Genomic DNA, 17448 nt, shown 5'->3' with positions numbered 1-17448 from the left:
TAATCAGCGGGAAAATACCCGACCAAAAACGGGAAAGTACCAAAATAATCAACGGGAAAGTACCCGACCAAAACGGGAAAGTACCCAAAATGATCAACGGGAAAGTACCCTACTGAAAACGGGAACGTACCTTACCGAAAACGGGAAAGTACCCTACTGAAAAGTACCCAACTGATGTCAAAAACTTTGCGTTGCCATGATGTTGGGACAATCGGACATGGCGATCCAGAGGAAACTTCACAAAGGATTGTACTTTCAGATGGATCGATCTGTATATCCTCTAGTTCAGTGGTCGTCAACCTATGGGTCGCGACCCCAAGTGGGGTCGCCTAAACTTTTTCTGGGGTCGCGAAATGTCGCCGAATTTAATTTAGCGCATTTTAAAATTGATTATAGAAAATGAAACTAATATTATGTTCTTTTAGATCGCAACTTTTGCTCTTGTTTTGTAGCACAGCTTGCTACCTCCTGTTGCAATTAAATCTTGGTAGTGGAAAAACACAAAATGCCTTTATCGCGCAACAATGGGTTTCGACAACGTGTATTATGACTCAACACTATACGTTTGTATTATTTAAGGTGACACCAGAACGAGTGAATAGTTATTTATGCAACGTACCCAACTATGCCAAATTTTTCTAATCCCGTTTTTAACCACGTGGCTGTGTGAAGCAGGATTTAGTGCAATGAGTGTATTAAAAACGAAACATCGTAATCGATTGGAAGTGGAGCATGACATGCGGTTAAGCTTGTGCAAAGTCAAGCCGTGGCTTCAAAAACTTGTGGACAGTATACAGGCGCAACCATCTCACTAACAGTGCAAATTAAATGTTGAACAATCTGACAAGTTTGTGTTCCGAAAATTGGGCTTATGTCTTAAATGAAACGCCTTAAAAACTTTTTTCGTAATACTTTTGTATCGCCATATTTGTTTGTAATTATGTACAGTTTGTGTAATTGTTCTTTCGGTTCAGCATTACTAAAAACTTTTTTTTTTGAAAAAAATGGGGTCGCATGTAAATTCTGATTTCATTTTCCCTTAAATTGGGGTCGCCTATAAAAAAGGTTGAAGACCACTGCTCTAGTTTAAGGTTAGTGACAGCGGTACGATATGCTTGAGCCTCCGGGACGACCTGCGCAGATGCCAGTGCCGAATAATCCAAGTCAAGTGGGAGTCGAACAGCATCAATGGAACCGCAGGAGAGCGCGTCGGCCACATGGTTTTGATTGCCTTCGATGTGTCGCACATCTGTGGTAAACTCAGAAAAGGCGGTTAAATGACGTTGTTGGCGTGCTGACCACGGAGCGGACACTTGGATGAATGCAAAGGTCAAAGGCTTGTGGTCGGTGTAGGCGGTAAAAATACGACCTTCCAAAAAATAGCGAAAATGACCAATGGCGAGATGCATGTCAAAAGCGCTGTATTTTAGTTCCGGTGGTCGCAGGTGTTTGCTACGAAATGCCAATGGGCGCCAGGCATTATTAATAAATTGCTGGAGATCAGCCCCGATGAAATGTTATGATGCATCGCTAGTCTCAGTAGTCGGTGCATCAGGCAAGGGATGGTGCAACAGCGTGGCGTTCGCTAGGGTGATTTTTGCCTCCAAGAAAGCCAAATCTAAGCTGTCACTCCAAAGCAACGTTGTAGAATTGTCCGTGAGTGCCTCATAAATAGGCGTCATAATACGTGCAGCGCCAGGAATAAAACGGTGGTAAAAGTTTACCATACCTGCAAACTCCTGAAGGCCCTTTGACAGTAGTGGGGCGCTGAAAAGTTTGAATAGCCTTGACTTGTTGGGAAGGGGCCGGGCGCCGGTACTGTCAACGCAATGCCTCAGAAAATCAATTTGGGAAACTCCAAACTTGCACTTTCCCAGGTTGATGACAAGGCCATGGTCTGAAAGCTGTTTGAAAAGACGCGTTAAGTCTTCGTAGTGCTCGATAGAAACTTGCTTGCGACGAAGATATCATCTGGGTAGACAAACACAAAGTCCAAAGATTGACATACCGTGTCCATCAGTCGCTGAAAGGCCTGTGTCGCATTTCTAAGGCCGAATGGCATGCGAAGGAGTTCAAAAAGGCCAAAAGGGGTAATGACCGCGGTTTTCGCGATGCCATCAGGTGCCACAGGAACCTGGTGGTAGCCGCGAACAAGGTCAATTTCGGAAAAAAACGCTAGATCCTGCCAACCGAGCCGAAAAGTCTTGAATGTGAGGAATGGCGTAACGATCAGGCTGGGTAGCTGCGTTAAGACGGAGGTAATCGCCGCAGGGGCGCCACCCACCGGACAACTTTGGAACCATATGCAGTGGCGAGGCCCATGGACTTGCAGCATGTTGTGCAATTTATTTTTAATAAGGCTGAGTTTTTCGGGAGGAAGACGACGAGCGCGAGAGTATAAGGGTGGGTGCATTAGTGGGAATGAAATGCTGAACTCCATGCTTGGGAAGCGACTGTGAAAAGTGGGGAGTTGTTATTCCTGGGAACTCGGCCAATAGTCGAGCATAGACAGACGTGCCCGCGGAAACAGCATTAAGTTTCGGCGCTAATTGGGAGGCCTTGCCAAGTGCAACGCTGGAGAAGGTTTCGGCTTTGATGAGGCATCGGTGCTTGAGGTCAACTATAAGGGAATGTGCCCTCAGAAAGTCAGCGCCGAACAGCGGTCGAGAAACTTCGGCAAGGACAAATTTCCATTGAAATTTGCCGGAAGGTAAATGCATGGTTACCAGACGTGAAGAAAATTCCGACCTGCTGTGCAATCCCAACAAAGAAAAGGTTCCCAACAAGCACGATAACGGTAGTGAGAGAGGCCACTACAGCAGCTTGTTTAGACACCTCTCACTTAATTTCAAGTCTTTTGAAATAGATAATGCTTTTCCAATCATTGCGTAAAAATACTTTTTGCACATATTGCAAAATTGCAATAAATTCATTATGCTTTTTGATAGCACATTTATTTATTTAACTTGCAAGAAAGTTTTTTTTTTATGTTTTTAGTTTTTTTATGTCGTTTCTTTTTATGCATTTTTTTTGTTAACGTCACACATCATTGATTACGTGTTTCCACAGAAGCTAAAATAGCATTTTTACTTGAGGTTTGGTTTTAATAAGAAAGGGCTAAATTTTTCACAGCATAGCATTAAATAGATTCGATTTGAGGAAGCCGGTGTGAAATGTTTGCCATTAATTTACGTTTTGTCATGTTTAGGTTTGAAAGTAAATGAGGAAAACATGTTGCTTTATGTGCAAAGCAAAGACCAGAGAGAAGCCAGCGCCCAATCGCTTTACGCTAAAACTAAAAAAGATGCGATACTGAAATTTGCACACAATATTCTACGCTTTTAAAGCTTTTCAGCGCACAAACTTTCGAAAAAAAAATATTTTTCAGTTATTAATACGCGTATTTTGAAATTAATATTCAACGATATGAACGTCATAACGCCAGGGGTGCTCCATATAATGTATTGCAAAGTTTTCTCCTGAACACAAGCTTCAAAATAAGCCCAAACACAATGTTCTAGCAAATCGGAATCGTGTCCAAATATTAATAACAATATGCCATATTCATCAAAATCATATTCGATGTGCGCTGGCATTAAAAATTTAACGCAGCTCTTTGAAATTGACAAATGATACTCCTTACATTCATACCTTTAAAATAAGCCATCACTCGAGCTTCTAGCAACAAGTTGGCTTTGCCAACTTATGTAAATTTCACAGGGCAGCGGTGAATTTTAGGGCCAGCGCACACCGCATATTGTTTGGGTGGATTTTGGATATTATTTATGAATTATTAACCGCGAATTTGGCAAAGCCAACTTGTTGCTAGAAGCTCGAGTGATGGCTTATTTTAAAGGTATGAATGTAAGGAGTATCATTTGTCAATTTCAAAGAGCTGCGTTAAATTTTTAAGGCCAGCGCACATCGAATATGATTTTGGTGAATATGGCATATTGTTATTAATATTTGGACACGATTCCGATTTGCTAGAACATTGTGTTTGGGCTTATTTTGAAGCTTGTGTTCAGGAGAAAACTTTGCAATACATTATATGGAGCACCCCTGGCGTTATGACGTTCATATCGTTGAATATTAATTTCAAAATACGCGTATTAATAACTGAAAAATATTTTTTTTTCGAAAGTTTGTGCGCTGAAAAGCTTTAAAAGCGTAGAATATTGTGTGCAAATTTCAGTATCGCATCTTTTTTAGTTTTAGCGTAAAGTGATTGGGCGCTGGCTTCTCTCTGGTAAAGCAAAGCATATCCGGTAAACATATTTTTTGTTTTTCGTCTTTGGTTTAACTCCTAGGAATAATGATTCATGTATTGGTCAGTGTTTGTATAGTTTTGACATTACAAACAATCCAAACACTGAAACAGGACTAAAACCAAGTTTGATAATGATGTAAATAATGTAAAATAATGGCAAAATTACTTAAAATGGGCAACGGGCTGGTACAACATGATATCACTGTATACAGCGTGTAAAAACTCTGGTTCTCATGAGAATACAGGCTTGATTGATTCTTAAAGAAATGAATATTTTTACATGACTTTTTTACTCATTAGAAACAATCAGTAAATGCAAAACTTTCTAATTTTTCTTTGTAACTAAGTAATAAACAACTTAAACTAGAAGGGTGGCTTAGCACATATTGCCCTTGCATATACACTATCACCTATTTTAAAACATAAATATATTTCCTTTGCTTATTTTGTATTGGGTCCCATATTAGCCATCATCATTTATAACTTTATTAGTTTCTGCAGGCAAAAACTCATGGGTCCCCACACATGCAAAGTTGAAAATAATGCAATTCAAGAGATAAACATGAGGAAGTCGGGTGTTGTAAGGTGAAACACAGCGACCGGCACTGGGCTTAAATAATAATACTATGTTGAATACAAACTATAAAATTAGATTCACCCTAGATATTGTTTGAAGTATGTCCTATTTAACGTTTTAAAAAACTGACTAATTTTAGGGGGCTAGTAGGGCAACTAATTGCGTTCGACACACAAACTAAAAAATATATAAAAACCATAATGACTCAATCAATAGTACTGCAAAATTTCAGCCCAATCCAAGAATGTTTAAAATTTTGACCACTAGAGGTATTTTGAGCATAGTACACTTTGGGGACTTGTGGGGTAAATGTTAGGACTACAGGGTTGAACACAACAATCAACACCTATAAATGGCATACTATACAAGAAATCCAAATTTCAGCCAATTCTGACACTGTTTAAAAACTCACCCATTTTAGAAGACTAGCGGGGTAAATACTGGGGTTATCGACAAAAACAAAGTGGGATGCACATCTACATAACTATATCTACCATCTGTGTAAATTTCAGCCAAATCCATCAAACAGTTGATGGAAAAACGAGTTGGACAAACTTTGGGTAAAAATACCCATTTTAGGGGCCTAGCGGGGTAAATACTGGGGTTATCAACAAAAACAAAGTGGGATGCACATCTACATAACTATATCTACCATCTGTGTAAACTTCAGTCAAATCCATCAAACATTTGATGGAAAAACGAGTCGGACAAACTTCGGGGGAAAAATACCCATTTTAGGGGGCTAGCGGGGTAAATACTGGGGTTATCAACAAAAACAAAGTGGGATGCACATCTACATAACTATATCTACAATCTGTGCAAATTTCAGCCAAATCCATCAAACATTTGATGGAAAAACGAGTCGGACAAACTTTGGGAAGAAAAAAAAAAGGAAGAAAAAAAAAGAAAAAAACAAACATTTCGAGTAAAATCAATATGTGTCCCCTTCAGGGAAGGGGACCCATAATAACTTAGCATTAGCATGACTTATTTGCCTTGTGGTTGAATAATAAACTCTGTCCATACACTTCTTAACATCCACAGAAACAAGTCTTAAAAAATTTTACTGCTTTGATTCCTCCCTTGCCCTTTAGTTGTGGACTTTATATGTTTTAAATTAATTTTATTGCACGTTTATACTAGATTTAGAAATTAAACCAGGGGTTTCCTACATTTTATGTCGTGGGCCAGTTGCACAATTTCGGACATCCAGTGAGGGCAATTTTTTTCATGTACACAATATATTTAAAATTCTTCCAAAGCATCAATATATCTATTTTCTAAAAACATACAGTTTCGCTGCAACATGGCTTTCACAACTACACAATTGTTGACTAGACAAAACAAATTATTATATAAGTCACATGTGGTGAGGTACTTGCAAACTGCTGAATGGCCCATTAGTTAGAAAAGGCGGATTCAGCTTACACTTGCTACGTAGAGCACCTCAGGAGATTTACCCAAAACTAGTGAAAACTTTGGTAAATTCTCAGAAGAATCACATTTTTTCTCTGAATCAGTGTGTTGGAGAGGGCCACACTAAATAGATTTGCAGGCCGGATTGTGGCTCGCAGGCCACATGTTGCACACCCCTGAATTAAACCATCTAAAACTGTAATTGATATTGTAATTGTTACAATATATATTTATTTTTCAGGGCCGTACATTTGTGGACTTGTGCAAGCCGTCCGACACAGTTGCACGAGTGCGTGCTAACCTCTTACATCGCTTGTTTGAAATTGGACACGCTAATCATCAGTTTCGGTGCGTAAGGTATTAAAATGTTTTGTGTTTTTATGGCAGCTTACGATACAAAGGGACGTACCTCAGAGATGCCTACACACTGGAAGAATACAAACTTCTCAACAATGCTGTCATACAAATGATACCACTTAATGACATTTCCGAGGTTTCTGCATTAGTTTTTCATAGCATGCACCATATATATAAGCTTTACCTACAGCAGAAGTCAGCAGTCTTTAGAAAGCAACATGCCATTTTACTTAAGTGTCAAAATGATAATTAGCCATCAGAAAGCGGATAGATTTGTCTGTTCAGACTGTGTTTTTAGGAGTATTACATTATAACAGCTGCAGCGGGTTTACCATCTCTCAACCAATTGTGCCTTCGACTTTGCCGTGCTTTGTATAACATTTTTATTTCGCGCAGCTACTTTTGGGCTGGTGAATATTTCTGCCTAATGGTGCTGCTACAATTTATCTTACCCAGCTAAAGAAGTTCAACTTAATATTAAAGTATCACAGTGCTTGTCAAGTACTTAAACATAAACCCACAAATCGCTTGACATGCCATGGAAAATCACCTACATTGGCATGCATACCAGGGATTGCAGACTTCTGACCAAATACCTTCAGTTTAGTTTAAATAATTTTTTGAATCCTACAACAGCCTACAACCCTGTGGACCAGCTATAAATTGCTTGTGTTGAAATTTTACAGTGGAATAAAGACATGAGATTTCACCAATCCACAAAGCAAACTGATGTTCAAGAAGTAGAAGACATTGTACAAGTTGCGTTGAAATCTGAAGTTCAGCTTTTGGACCGAAGAGAATTTGTTCTCAAAATTTTCAAGGCAATTTATTTTCATCTACACCAAGACTACACCTTGTGTTGTTTTAACTTGTGTTTTCCGTTCCAAATTATGATGTTGTTTCAAATAGTATTTGCATTTCTAGCCCTATTCACAACATACTGGTATTTCTTTTTTGCCTATACGGTGGTGCTGGGTATTTCATTTTGGTTTTGTCCCAGTTTTACAAGAGTCGGTGGCTGGGTGGGTGTCAGAAGTGTCAGGTAAGACAGAGGAAATATGTACTTGTATAAGCTGCAGATGGTGCGCACTGTTTTGGCCGCAAAGGTCTCATCAGTGCAGCTTGTGACAAGGTATTGGCCATATGAGCTAAAATAGCCACCTTATGCCACTCTAGTTTGTTGGTGGTAACAGACTGAAATGTCATGCACCACCAAACCTGTTGATGTCATAACTGGGCATAAACCACACAAAAACAGGTTTGCAATGGCCCAGCAACTGCTTGTGAACTAAAGTGATATTGGCTCTTTTTCACTAGTTTTACCATATTAATATAAAAGCACAGAGCCAATACTGCAGATAGTGCATGTCGCTATGTATTTCTATGTCTAATGTCTATCAGAGACTCAATTGCCTACTCAGTAATGCTCTTGTATCATCCTTACAAATTGTAGCAATATAAATGTTTTTAAATACAGTAAACTATATTTGTTTGTTCCAAATCACAGGAGAAGAGAATTTATGACTGTGATGTTGGTTCTCTGCATCCTAATGTTTGGTGCTTGCATTGCGCTAATAACTCTCAGTTTAATTGAACTTACAGTGAGTATTTTGCTATTTTGTGACCTGTTTGGAGTTAGCGCTGACATATATTGCCTTTCAGTCCAATCCATATCCTTTACCAAGGTGTAGCAATGCTTACAGTTCATGTTTTACTGAAGCTGCAAGAACCACTGAATTATCTGATGACGGTGTGTGTACTGCCTACCTTAATCAATGCTATGAGGCAACTGTTTGGACAAGTGTGTTTCACTCCTTAATTCATTTATATGCAATATTAACTTTTGTTAATAACATAAAATGTTAGCCATGTTGTAAGTGCTAAATTGATAGCTGCTATTTTGTGTTGGAAACAGCAAAAAATATTGTAAGTTAGTTCTGTATCAATTTAAGTTTCCGAATGATGTTGAACTCATTTCCAATCCAACTAGAGACTGGGCTGTTGTGAGCCTTAATCATTTAGATATTCCAAACCCAACTTTTTCAAACTTGAACAGTCAATGAAGTTAATGTTAGGTAGACAAAAATGTTTTTTTTTTACTTTTACTATGAATTTGTTAGGTAGACAAAAATGTTTTTTCTTTTACCTTTACTATGAATTTTATATGCCTTACTACCTCTGTAAGGAAAGTGTAGTATTACAAGTGTAAATTTACTGTAACTTTTTTCTCTTCAAATTTTTAGGTATTTACTTTGCACTGGTCATAATTCTGATGATAGCCACAGGAGCTGTGGTTGCTTTTTTGCTGTATAACTTCAAATTTACAGCTGGAGACCTAATTGAGAAATATCTTGTGCAGGTTGGTATGTTAATTCATGATGCGGCAAATTTATCTTAAGCTTCGTCAAAATGTTTATGTGATTACCCTAAATTTAATTTTTTGTCTTGACCAAAACATAATGTAAAAAACAAAACATCAATTTATTTCATGTAGTTAACATTATACTTTCAACTCTTTAAGTCAAAAGAACTGGAGCAGGTAATGGCTACTGCCAGAACTGGATCTGTTAGTCAAAAACGAAATGCTGCATTCGAACTGGCAACAATGGCTGCTTCTGCAGATGATAACAAGTTCCAAATTGTCACAGAAGGAGGGTCTGTTTTAGTTTTCTTTTGCATATCAATTGCATGTAATTTCAGCAACACTGAATACCCGTTTGTGCTATTTATGCAATACCATTAGCCATGCACATTCAAGTCACATGTGTTTAACTACCAACAATGTTTAACATAAGTCTTATCATCAAAGCGTGAACTTAAGAGTCAGTTCAGGTCTTTGTGTATTGGGTTAACTTATTTTGTTTACCAATGGCACCTACGTTTCGCTGTTATTTATTTGGGTGCTATTTTACTGGTAAGTATGTTGGTGTTGTGGCCCGAAGCTTCTGGGTAGTTCGAAAAGTGGCCCTGAACAAATTTTGAGTTGGAGACGAGTGCTTCAAATGCAAATTCAAGAATCTTCGGTTTCATGTGATTTTACGGGCATGTCGCATTGCACTTTTTCGCACGACCTGTTTTTTTGTGCAGGCTGGAAATTTTAATCAGTCTTGCCTTGAACCCCGACAATACAACACAGGAATACGCGACTGAAGCTATAGCTGAATGTCTCACTGTCCCTGCTATACAAGATCAGTTCGTAGCAGTAGGAGGTTTGTACTACCCTTTAAAAAAATGTTGGTGCCACAAAGCGTATTACACTTTTCATAGTGAACTTAAGTTTATTCCATATGCATACCACTATTGGGTAAACAAGTCGAGTCAGCGCCAACTATACCGTAAAATTTGATCTTCTTTTGATCTTTTCTGTTTATGGCGTTCTTTACTATTAATAAGAGTGTTAAGGGGTGGCCATGTATGCGTTTTTCTCAGGTGGCATATGTGTAAGATTGCCACCGTTTTTTGTAAGTTGTAATTAACGTTACATTTTTTCTAGCGTGTCTTGCCACAAGTGATAGTGTTTAGGAGACCGGCTTGATTAGGTGTAACGCCTTTAATAGGACTGGTGTACTATAAAGCGTCTAACATATTTGAACATTCCGTATTACAAAAATTGTATTTTAGCACTGTATTTTTTATCTGCAAATGTACGCTTAAACGATGGATAGAAAATATGTCTTGTTTCGCACCCATTGGTTAGTAAAATAAACGTTTTGTTAAACAGATCATTTGTTTACTCGTAACCAAACATGGAAAGTACTAGTACTTTTTTCAATGTTTTTTTACTATTTTAGGCATGAAAACTTTGACTGCCCTTCTTCACACAAAGAACGCACGAACAGTGAGAGAAGCGATTACAGCAGTTTCATATGTTGTGTCTGATTCCGATGAAAACAAACCTGCAGTATTGGCTGAACATGGGTAAGGGTTATAGGGTTTTGCCTTCCTTACAACACATAACCTTAAACTGACTAGCTTGCTGTCTATAAAGTAAAAATTACCCCTTAGTTTGGGGGTAGGTAATATTTTAGCTGTCACCTAAAGAGCTACGACTCCTGCTTCAGTTGAACAAACGTCAACCCGTTTTGTTAACAAATGTGCTACTCATTGTCAGTGTTTCGTGTGATTGAAGCACTTAACCTAATATATTGTATTGAACAGGCTAGACGATCTTGCTCATGCATGCAAGTACGCCAACACAAGTAACGGAAAACTTCTTGCTTCCATCTTCCTCGAATTGGCCTATTACAGTGACACAAGGTACATTTTTTTTACTTAGATGTAATGTAAAACTTAAACCCTTGTCTGCAACGGATAAAAGTTTTTCTTCTGACAATATATGTTTTGTTATGTTTCATTTTTATCATCGGTGGGCGGGCAACGCATGAATGCGTTATGCTAAAAAAGGAGTGGATTGTCGAGCTGCCTGTTTTACTTAAAGCTCGTTAAATTATTATGCATTCGATTTTTATCACGAATGAGCGTTGGTGGCTTCAACTTAGTTTAACACCGAGGTCGGAAACCTACGCGGCCCGGCAAGCAAAATTATTTAGCCCACATCCAGAATTATTCGGCACAAAAATTACATGAAAAACAAATAAATTAGACAAAAAAATACATTACAAATTCACCTCATTGATAAAAATGTTTCGGTGCTCTAGAACAGATTTCACAAAAATTGCAAGACGGAAGATCGAGAGTTTTAACCGCATGGTAAACAGTAAATGGAACGCAATTATATGTGATATATTAGTACGGCCTACTGCGACTTGGCTGATCTTGATTTTGGCCTGCCGATTTCGGCGTGCAAAAGGTCGGCGACATATGGTTAACACATCGGGTTCCACTGGGTCAAGTATTTTTGCTCCGAAAAACACAAGTCGAGACAGGATTAGAACCCACAACTTTGTGAACACCAGGCTATTTCGCTAACCACTCAATCAATCTGGCAACGATTTTCGAAAGTTCTTGTTTGCAAAAAGCTTGTTACTTAAAAGTACAATAAACTGTGTTGTGTAAATTTCTAATATTTGTCCAGGGAGGTTTTGTGTTCACGCAACATACCTACAGAAGCCCTGGTTAATCTGCTTAAGCGCAGCAGCGCCACCCCTGGTGACCTCAGTGACCTTGACATCGACACCACCACTTTAGCACTGCAGAGTCTTGAACTGTTGGTTATTGAAAGCCCCACACTTATGACCAACCAGGTAGATACATTTTTGTGCAAAAAGAGGCATATATTTAATCATTTAATGTTTATACTTCCGTATTTTGTGTTTTTAGTAAAAACCTTTCAAGCATTCCACTTAGGTAGAGCTACTAACATAAGAACTTCAAGAGACCAAGTTTAAATACCGATAGGTGGCTCTAATTAAGAACATTTAGGAATTTTTAAAAGCAAATTGCGTGAAAATGCTGGCGGTTAGTGGTAAGTTATTAGGGTTGGGGTGAGGTTTTAAAAATAGTAATAACAATAAATCCAATTTATGAACTTAGTTCCCAACCTTATATTTAATTGTTAACCCTACCCCGGTCTAACTGTTAATTTAAATAACTGTGCTATTTACCAGTATTTAGCAAACCTTGTCTGTTATGAGTTCCAATGTTATAGCAGCTTAACCGCCCCCTTACGACTTTGTGCAGTGTGTGATTGTTTAAAATTGTTCTCAGGACGAGCTCCTATCATATTTGCTGTTTATTCCGACGAAAACGCTGGACAAGAAAATTCAGCTTTATGCCTCAAAGCTTCTTTTGTATTACACACAAACACCTGAGGTAAGTTATTTGCTTTTATTGGAACGTTTGCTCTCTTATTTTCAACATTTACAAGTCAAAAAGCCACAAGAAAAAGTAAACCTAGACCTGTTCTGTCGTGAGATGCACAAAGTATTTTCTACAAACATTTTGTGTGGCGCCCATGTCGATGGCAACCTGTATATAGGTCACAAGCTTTTAGACATATGGCCGGGTATATTTATCAGGATAATGACACTGAACTAGTATTTTCATAAACTTAAATATATGCTTTCTATTTATTGTAGTAAAATGCATTAAAATATATTCAGCTAAACACCATGTTATGCTGTCATTTCTATACAGGCCTGTGAACAGCTGTGCTCAACCCCGGAACTAACCGACAGTCTTCTCTACTTTGCACATTCAAACGAACCTGAATTACTTAAAGTGCTCGCCACAATATCTCTTCGTATCACCGAACCGTTTAAATACAGGTGGAAAATGACATTAAAATTTATTTGTGTTGCCGAAATGTGAAATTTTATCTCCACATTTGGCGCAAGAGAGCTGGTAACTGTAACGCCTCTGAAGGCAATAATCAAAATGTCGTTATTCTCATGTTTTATACTAACAACAGCCTCAAAAGTTTCGTAAAAGACGTACAATTTAGAACACTATATATACGAATCTGTTCATAAGTCTAATAATTAAAGTACCTGCCCAAATAGACATAAAAAGTGATATCACTGATAATAGGATAATGATTTGAACAACAAACCATGTCGCTTTTTACGTCTATTTGGACCACTATTTTCATCATTAAACGTAGAATTTACATTTGCTAATTTTAGTCATTTTAATTTCCAACTGAACTGTTATGCATTTTTAAAAAAATCTTTGGTAACAGTTCGCTGAGTACAATTTTCCTATCCTAACATTTGCTTTGAAGTCGTTTTGTTATCTGACTTGGGGAGATGCCCGATTTGGCACGAAAGTCGTTAAAATACGACAAACAATAGTAAAATCTCGTTTCCGTAAATTCCCCAGCCTTATAAACATGTTGTTATCTCTGACAAGCCAATTTTGTAACCTTGTTTTCAAACTTTTTGGTTTTCAAAACTTTTAAGTTATGTTATTTATTATGATGTGCTTTACAGTTTTTAGGCAACAACCAATAGTTCGTTGAATGGTCTAAACCTGGGGTTCCCAACCTTTTTCAACGAATTTTCCCCTTAACAGTGTATTTTTATTTCTTCCTAATATACATAGTAGATGCTAAACCCTACAAAGATCATTTGAAATTGAGTTATTCTTTTTCAACTTCACAGGTTTTATTACCAGAGCTGAAGTTTTATTTTCAAACCACACGTAAAAATTGAAGTAAATTCTTTCCTAAGTTTTTGAAATTTCTTCTCTGTTGGGAGCACCTGGTAAAAATGTGTGCGTTAGACTTAAATTTCGTTTTGTCCGCAATACTTTACGGTTATCAGAATAACAATCGTTTGTGTTTTACCACACCGCCTTCGATTTTATGTAAACCGAGACCTGTGTGGTTTTTCAAATATTTGTTTATGGCAGACAAAAGTTGGTCAACGATGGATTTCAAGAATTTCTCTCCTACCTACTGAACGCGTGCACTGATAGAGAATCTTGGAACACCACTGATAACGCTATTTCAAACCTTCTGGTTAGTTTTACATCAAATGGTTAAAATAATGTGCCATATCATCCTACAATTTTTCTTACTAAGTACATATATGCAAGACCAAAAAGTCTGTTTTATGGCATGGCAATTGATTTATTATGTTTGATACAAAAATGTTGATCACATTTTATATACACTGCTGTGGCCTTTTTTGTAACTTGTCGTATAAAACGTATTACATACAGACTAGCGCAACAAAAGATAACGCAGTCATTAAACCACGATCCACTTTAGTGTCGTTTTCACTCTTTGAGTTTCGCATCGTTAATTTAATTACCCGTAACGGAGCAAAATTTCTAAAAAGTAGACAACTAGTGTCGTTTGTGTGACGTCCACACGACTGTAATGAAGCTTTTAACTGGAGATTCATACGGGGCTGTCGAAATTTATTAGGCAACCGACTGTTTGCCTTTTCGTGAAAATTTCTCACTGAATTTGTGAGGCGTCGGTATAACGACTGAATCCCTTTCATCAGGAAACCTATAGAATTTTATTTCTTCTAGAAACACCCTTACAAATCCGCAGACGGTGCACCAAGTTTCGACCAGTAAGGTCTCATCAGTGCAGCCGCTGATAAGAGACCGGCCGAGCTAATGTAGCCCCTTACGGCACTCCAGTTTGTTGGAAGCATGCTGAAAAGCCATGCCTCACCAACCTGTTCGATGCCAAAACTAAGCATAAACGACAAAAGATGTTTCACAGTGCCCAAAAAACTGTTTGGAAACCACGTGATTTTAGCTTAGTGCCACGCGTTCACTATAAAACCATCTAGCCAGATACGTGATAAGGCTGCATCTCTTATTTGCAAAGCTTGATTTATGCAAAAAGTAGGTACTTTTTTAATGCACATCGACATTGGCTGTTACCGTAACATTTAAAAGTAAAACAGTAAAACGCGATTGTTTTTATTTCGGGCCAATGCAAAATTTAATCCCTTTTTTATTTTACAAACTCCATAATGTGTAGAGCAAAGAAGATAACAGCGACATTAGGAAGATGCCACAACGCTCTGCTAGCTCTATGTCATCAACATCGAGTATTACTTCATCTCTAGTTAGCTTTCTGTCTGGTGGCAGGCCGGTCGGTGGAAATGCAGCTGGACCAAGTACAAGTTCGACTTAAAGAGATTTTGATCGTAATGTACAGTTTTATACCAACACTATTAAACACTAAGTTTTCTTTTATTAACAATTAAAGATTTCTATTTAGGTTTAAATGTATGTTTTGATGCAGTTCGTGCCTTTTTTATGAAATTTTGTATCGATGTCAAATTTGCAAATTCCACCGTATTGACTTAAGAGGGTCTTTGATCTACAAGTACCATGTAGGAAAACTGGATCCCGTAAAACAATGATGCAACTGGAAATTTTAGAAACCTCGCCCACGGGACTTTCCGCTTTTTTCAAACTAACCTGTCTGGTTTTCGCCAACTTGAATGAACAGAATTGTGCAGATGTGTTAACACACTTTGTACCGTTTTTAACGAAATCCTCGTTTGACAAAAATATGTAGCAGATTGTACAGGTGTTTTGCATGTTAATCTTACGCAACCGTTTTCTTTGCAATAGCGAAGTCTTATTCTTGTAAGTTATTACAACATATTTTAGGCTGATTATCGTAAATTAGGGATAGTCATACAACTGTCTCTTATTTATAATTGACCGCCACTATTGGTACTTCACTTGGGTGTATACACACATGATAATATATTCTATTTGTTTCTTTGTACTGTTCACTGTACCACAGTAGCGATGTTATTTAATGCACTCTGTTCATCGTGGAAATTGATCATCGAATTTGCACTGTATTTTATTCACTGCCATGTTGTGCGTAACAAATAATAAACGACTTAGTGTGTATAGGGCACTTGTATTTAAACATAAGCGGATATCGAAACCTGGTTCGTTGATTTATGGCGCAATGTGAATTGTCACTAAATGTAACATGTTTTTTTTTTCTAAAAAGCTGTGGGTTTTTACTTAAGTGTCTTGTTTTAAAAACTTTTATGCCTTATGTCATACCGAACCCGCAAATCGGTTTGAAATGGATTGGAAAACAAAAGTTTTGATACGAAATTTTAAACAGTTCATGATTGGTGTTTACCCCTGTTAAATAAAAGCTTTTTTTCAACAAGATAGCAATACTTTTGTCGTAGCTATTTGGATAGTTCCTATAACTGTACAAAGCCAAAAAACACTTAGCCTAATCAAGACCAACAAAATCAAAACATCAAAAACGCAAAACATCGTTGCTAGATAAACAGGTTACAGATACACTATCTTGGCAAAGCAGTAATAAACCTGGATTAGATTAACACAAAATTTCAGAATTGATTATTTCGTTTAAATTGCAATACAATTTTTAAATTTTGTGCTTATTGCAAAAAAGTGCGTTTCTAACGCCATCACAGAAATGTATCTGATAGAATTTATAATTGTTTTCGAACTCAAGCCCAGTAATTATGTGATCCCCGCAGGGCCCTGGAGAGAAAAAAAATATGCTGGTGCAAGTCATTTTCTGGGCCCCTTTTTAAACACAATTTATGTGCTGAATATCAAGCCTTTAATACGTTTATTCGCCAAAAAACAAACAAAAGCAAGCTAGCCGCACTCATTAAACAGCTTGGACCAGTGGTTCTCAACCTTTTTTCTTTTGTGGCCCATTTTCATTGCTCAAAAATTCTGTGGCCCAGTAAATTTTTATGAAAGAAAAACAACAACTATAAAATAGGTTCAGAAAAAAGCAGAACATATTTCAAACAGATTATAAGTTCAAAATAACTTAAATGCAAAAAAATCGTATATTACGTCACAAGTGACATAGAAAGGCAATTGTCTGCGCACAATCAACAGTTGTAGTCTTGTCTGTGTCGTAACAAACTATAGCTTTGAATCAATTAATAGGCGTTGTAATCCTGTAAAACTAGGACTAGGTAATATCAATTTCACATATCGAGACAGAAATACTTTCGTAGGGAGTAGTTTAAATTTTGAATGTTACAAAGTTATCAATACGATTTCGCAAACCAAAAAAAATATGGTCGAGGGCCGGATGAAATGACCTCAAAAAATAAAATATATACTGGGTATACCAACAAAAATACCTACAAATCGCACAGTAAGTTCTGCTATTGTTTGGTTAAAGCCAACCGAACAGCATGTCTGGTAAAAAAATTCCTGTTTTTGTTGATATAGCCTACCGAGTCAAGTCAAGTCTTTTCACAGCTGAGAAGACACAAGTCAAGTCAAGCTTTCGAAAAATGTGACTTAGGTCGGACATGGGACCCCATTGCTGCTATACGTGCAGACCAATTAAAAATGTTAATACGAAGGCAGACAGCAAAGTAAACGTCTTTCACATTTTACGCCGTAACTTTCATTAATAATTATG

General features: G+C 37.5%; 1 protein-coding gene across 1 annotated transcript; it reads left to right on the top strand.

Moving 5' to 3' along the window:
* The first annotated feature begins 2630 nt into the window (after positions 1-2630).
* LOC145212946 (uncharacterized) lies at positions 2631-15917 on the top strand. The gene is made up of 17 exons (XM_080081193.1): positions 2631-2710; positions 4382-4406; positions 6505-6611; positions 6651-6756; positions 7307-7662; positions 8128-8221; positions 8283-8421; positions 8864-8979; positions 9142-9275; positions 9708-9829; positions 10412-10538; positions 10779-10877; positions 11656-11824; positions 12288-12392; positions 12717-12847; positions 13932-14040; positions 15025-15917. The coding sequence occupies exons 1-17, from the start codon at positions 2631-2633 to the stop codon at positions 15178-15180; spliced, it is 2175 nt and encodes a 724-aa protein (XP_079937319.1). The 3' UTR covers positions 15181-15917.
* Positions 15918-17448: the final 1531 nt, after the last annotated feature.

Source organism: Phallusia mammillata, chromosome 2 (assembly GCF_965637545.1).
Source record: "Phallusia mammillata chromosome 2, kaPhaMamm4.hap1.1, whole genome shotgun sequence".
Classification (NCBI taxonomy): Eukaryota; Metazoa; Chordata; class Ascidiacea; order Phlebobranchia; family Ascidiidae; genus Phallusia; species Phallusia mammillata.
This window is presented reverse-complemented; position numbering and strand designations above follow the sequence as displayed.

What these genes read in the sequence shown, in the direction of transcription:
- LOC145212946 (XM_080081193.1), top strand. Translation starts at nt 2,631, where the DNA reads ATGTGCCCTCAGAAAGTCAGCGCCGAACAGCGGTCGAGAAACTTCGGC. An exon ending in AAACCAAGTTTGATAATGAT is followed by an intron (nt 4,407 to 6,504) that starts GTAAATAATGTA and finishes TTTATTTTTCAG; the next exon opens with GGCCGTACATTTGTGGACTT. An exon ending in ACGCTATTTCAAACCTTCTG is followed by an intron (nt 14,041 to 15,024) that starts GTTAGTTTTACA and finishes CATAATGTGTAG; the next exon opens with AGCAAAGAAGATAACAGCGA.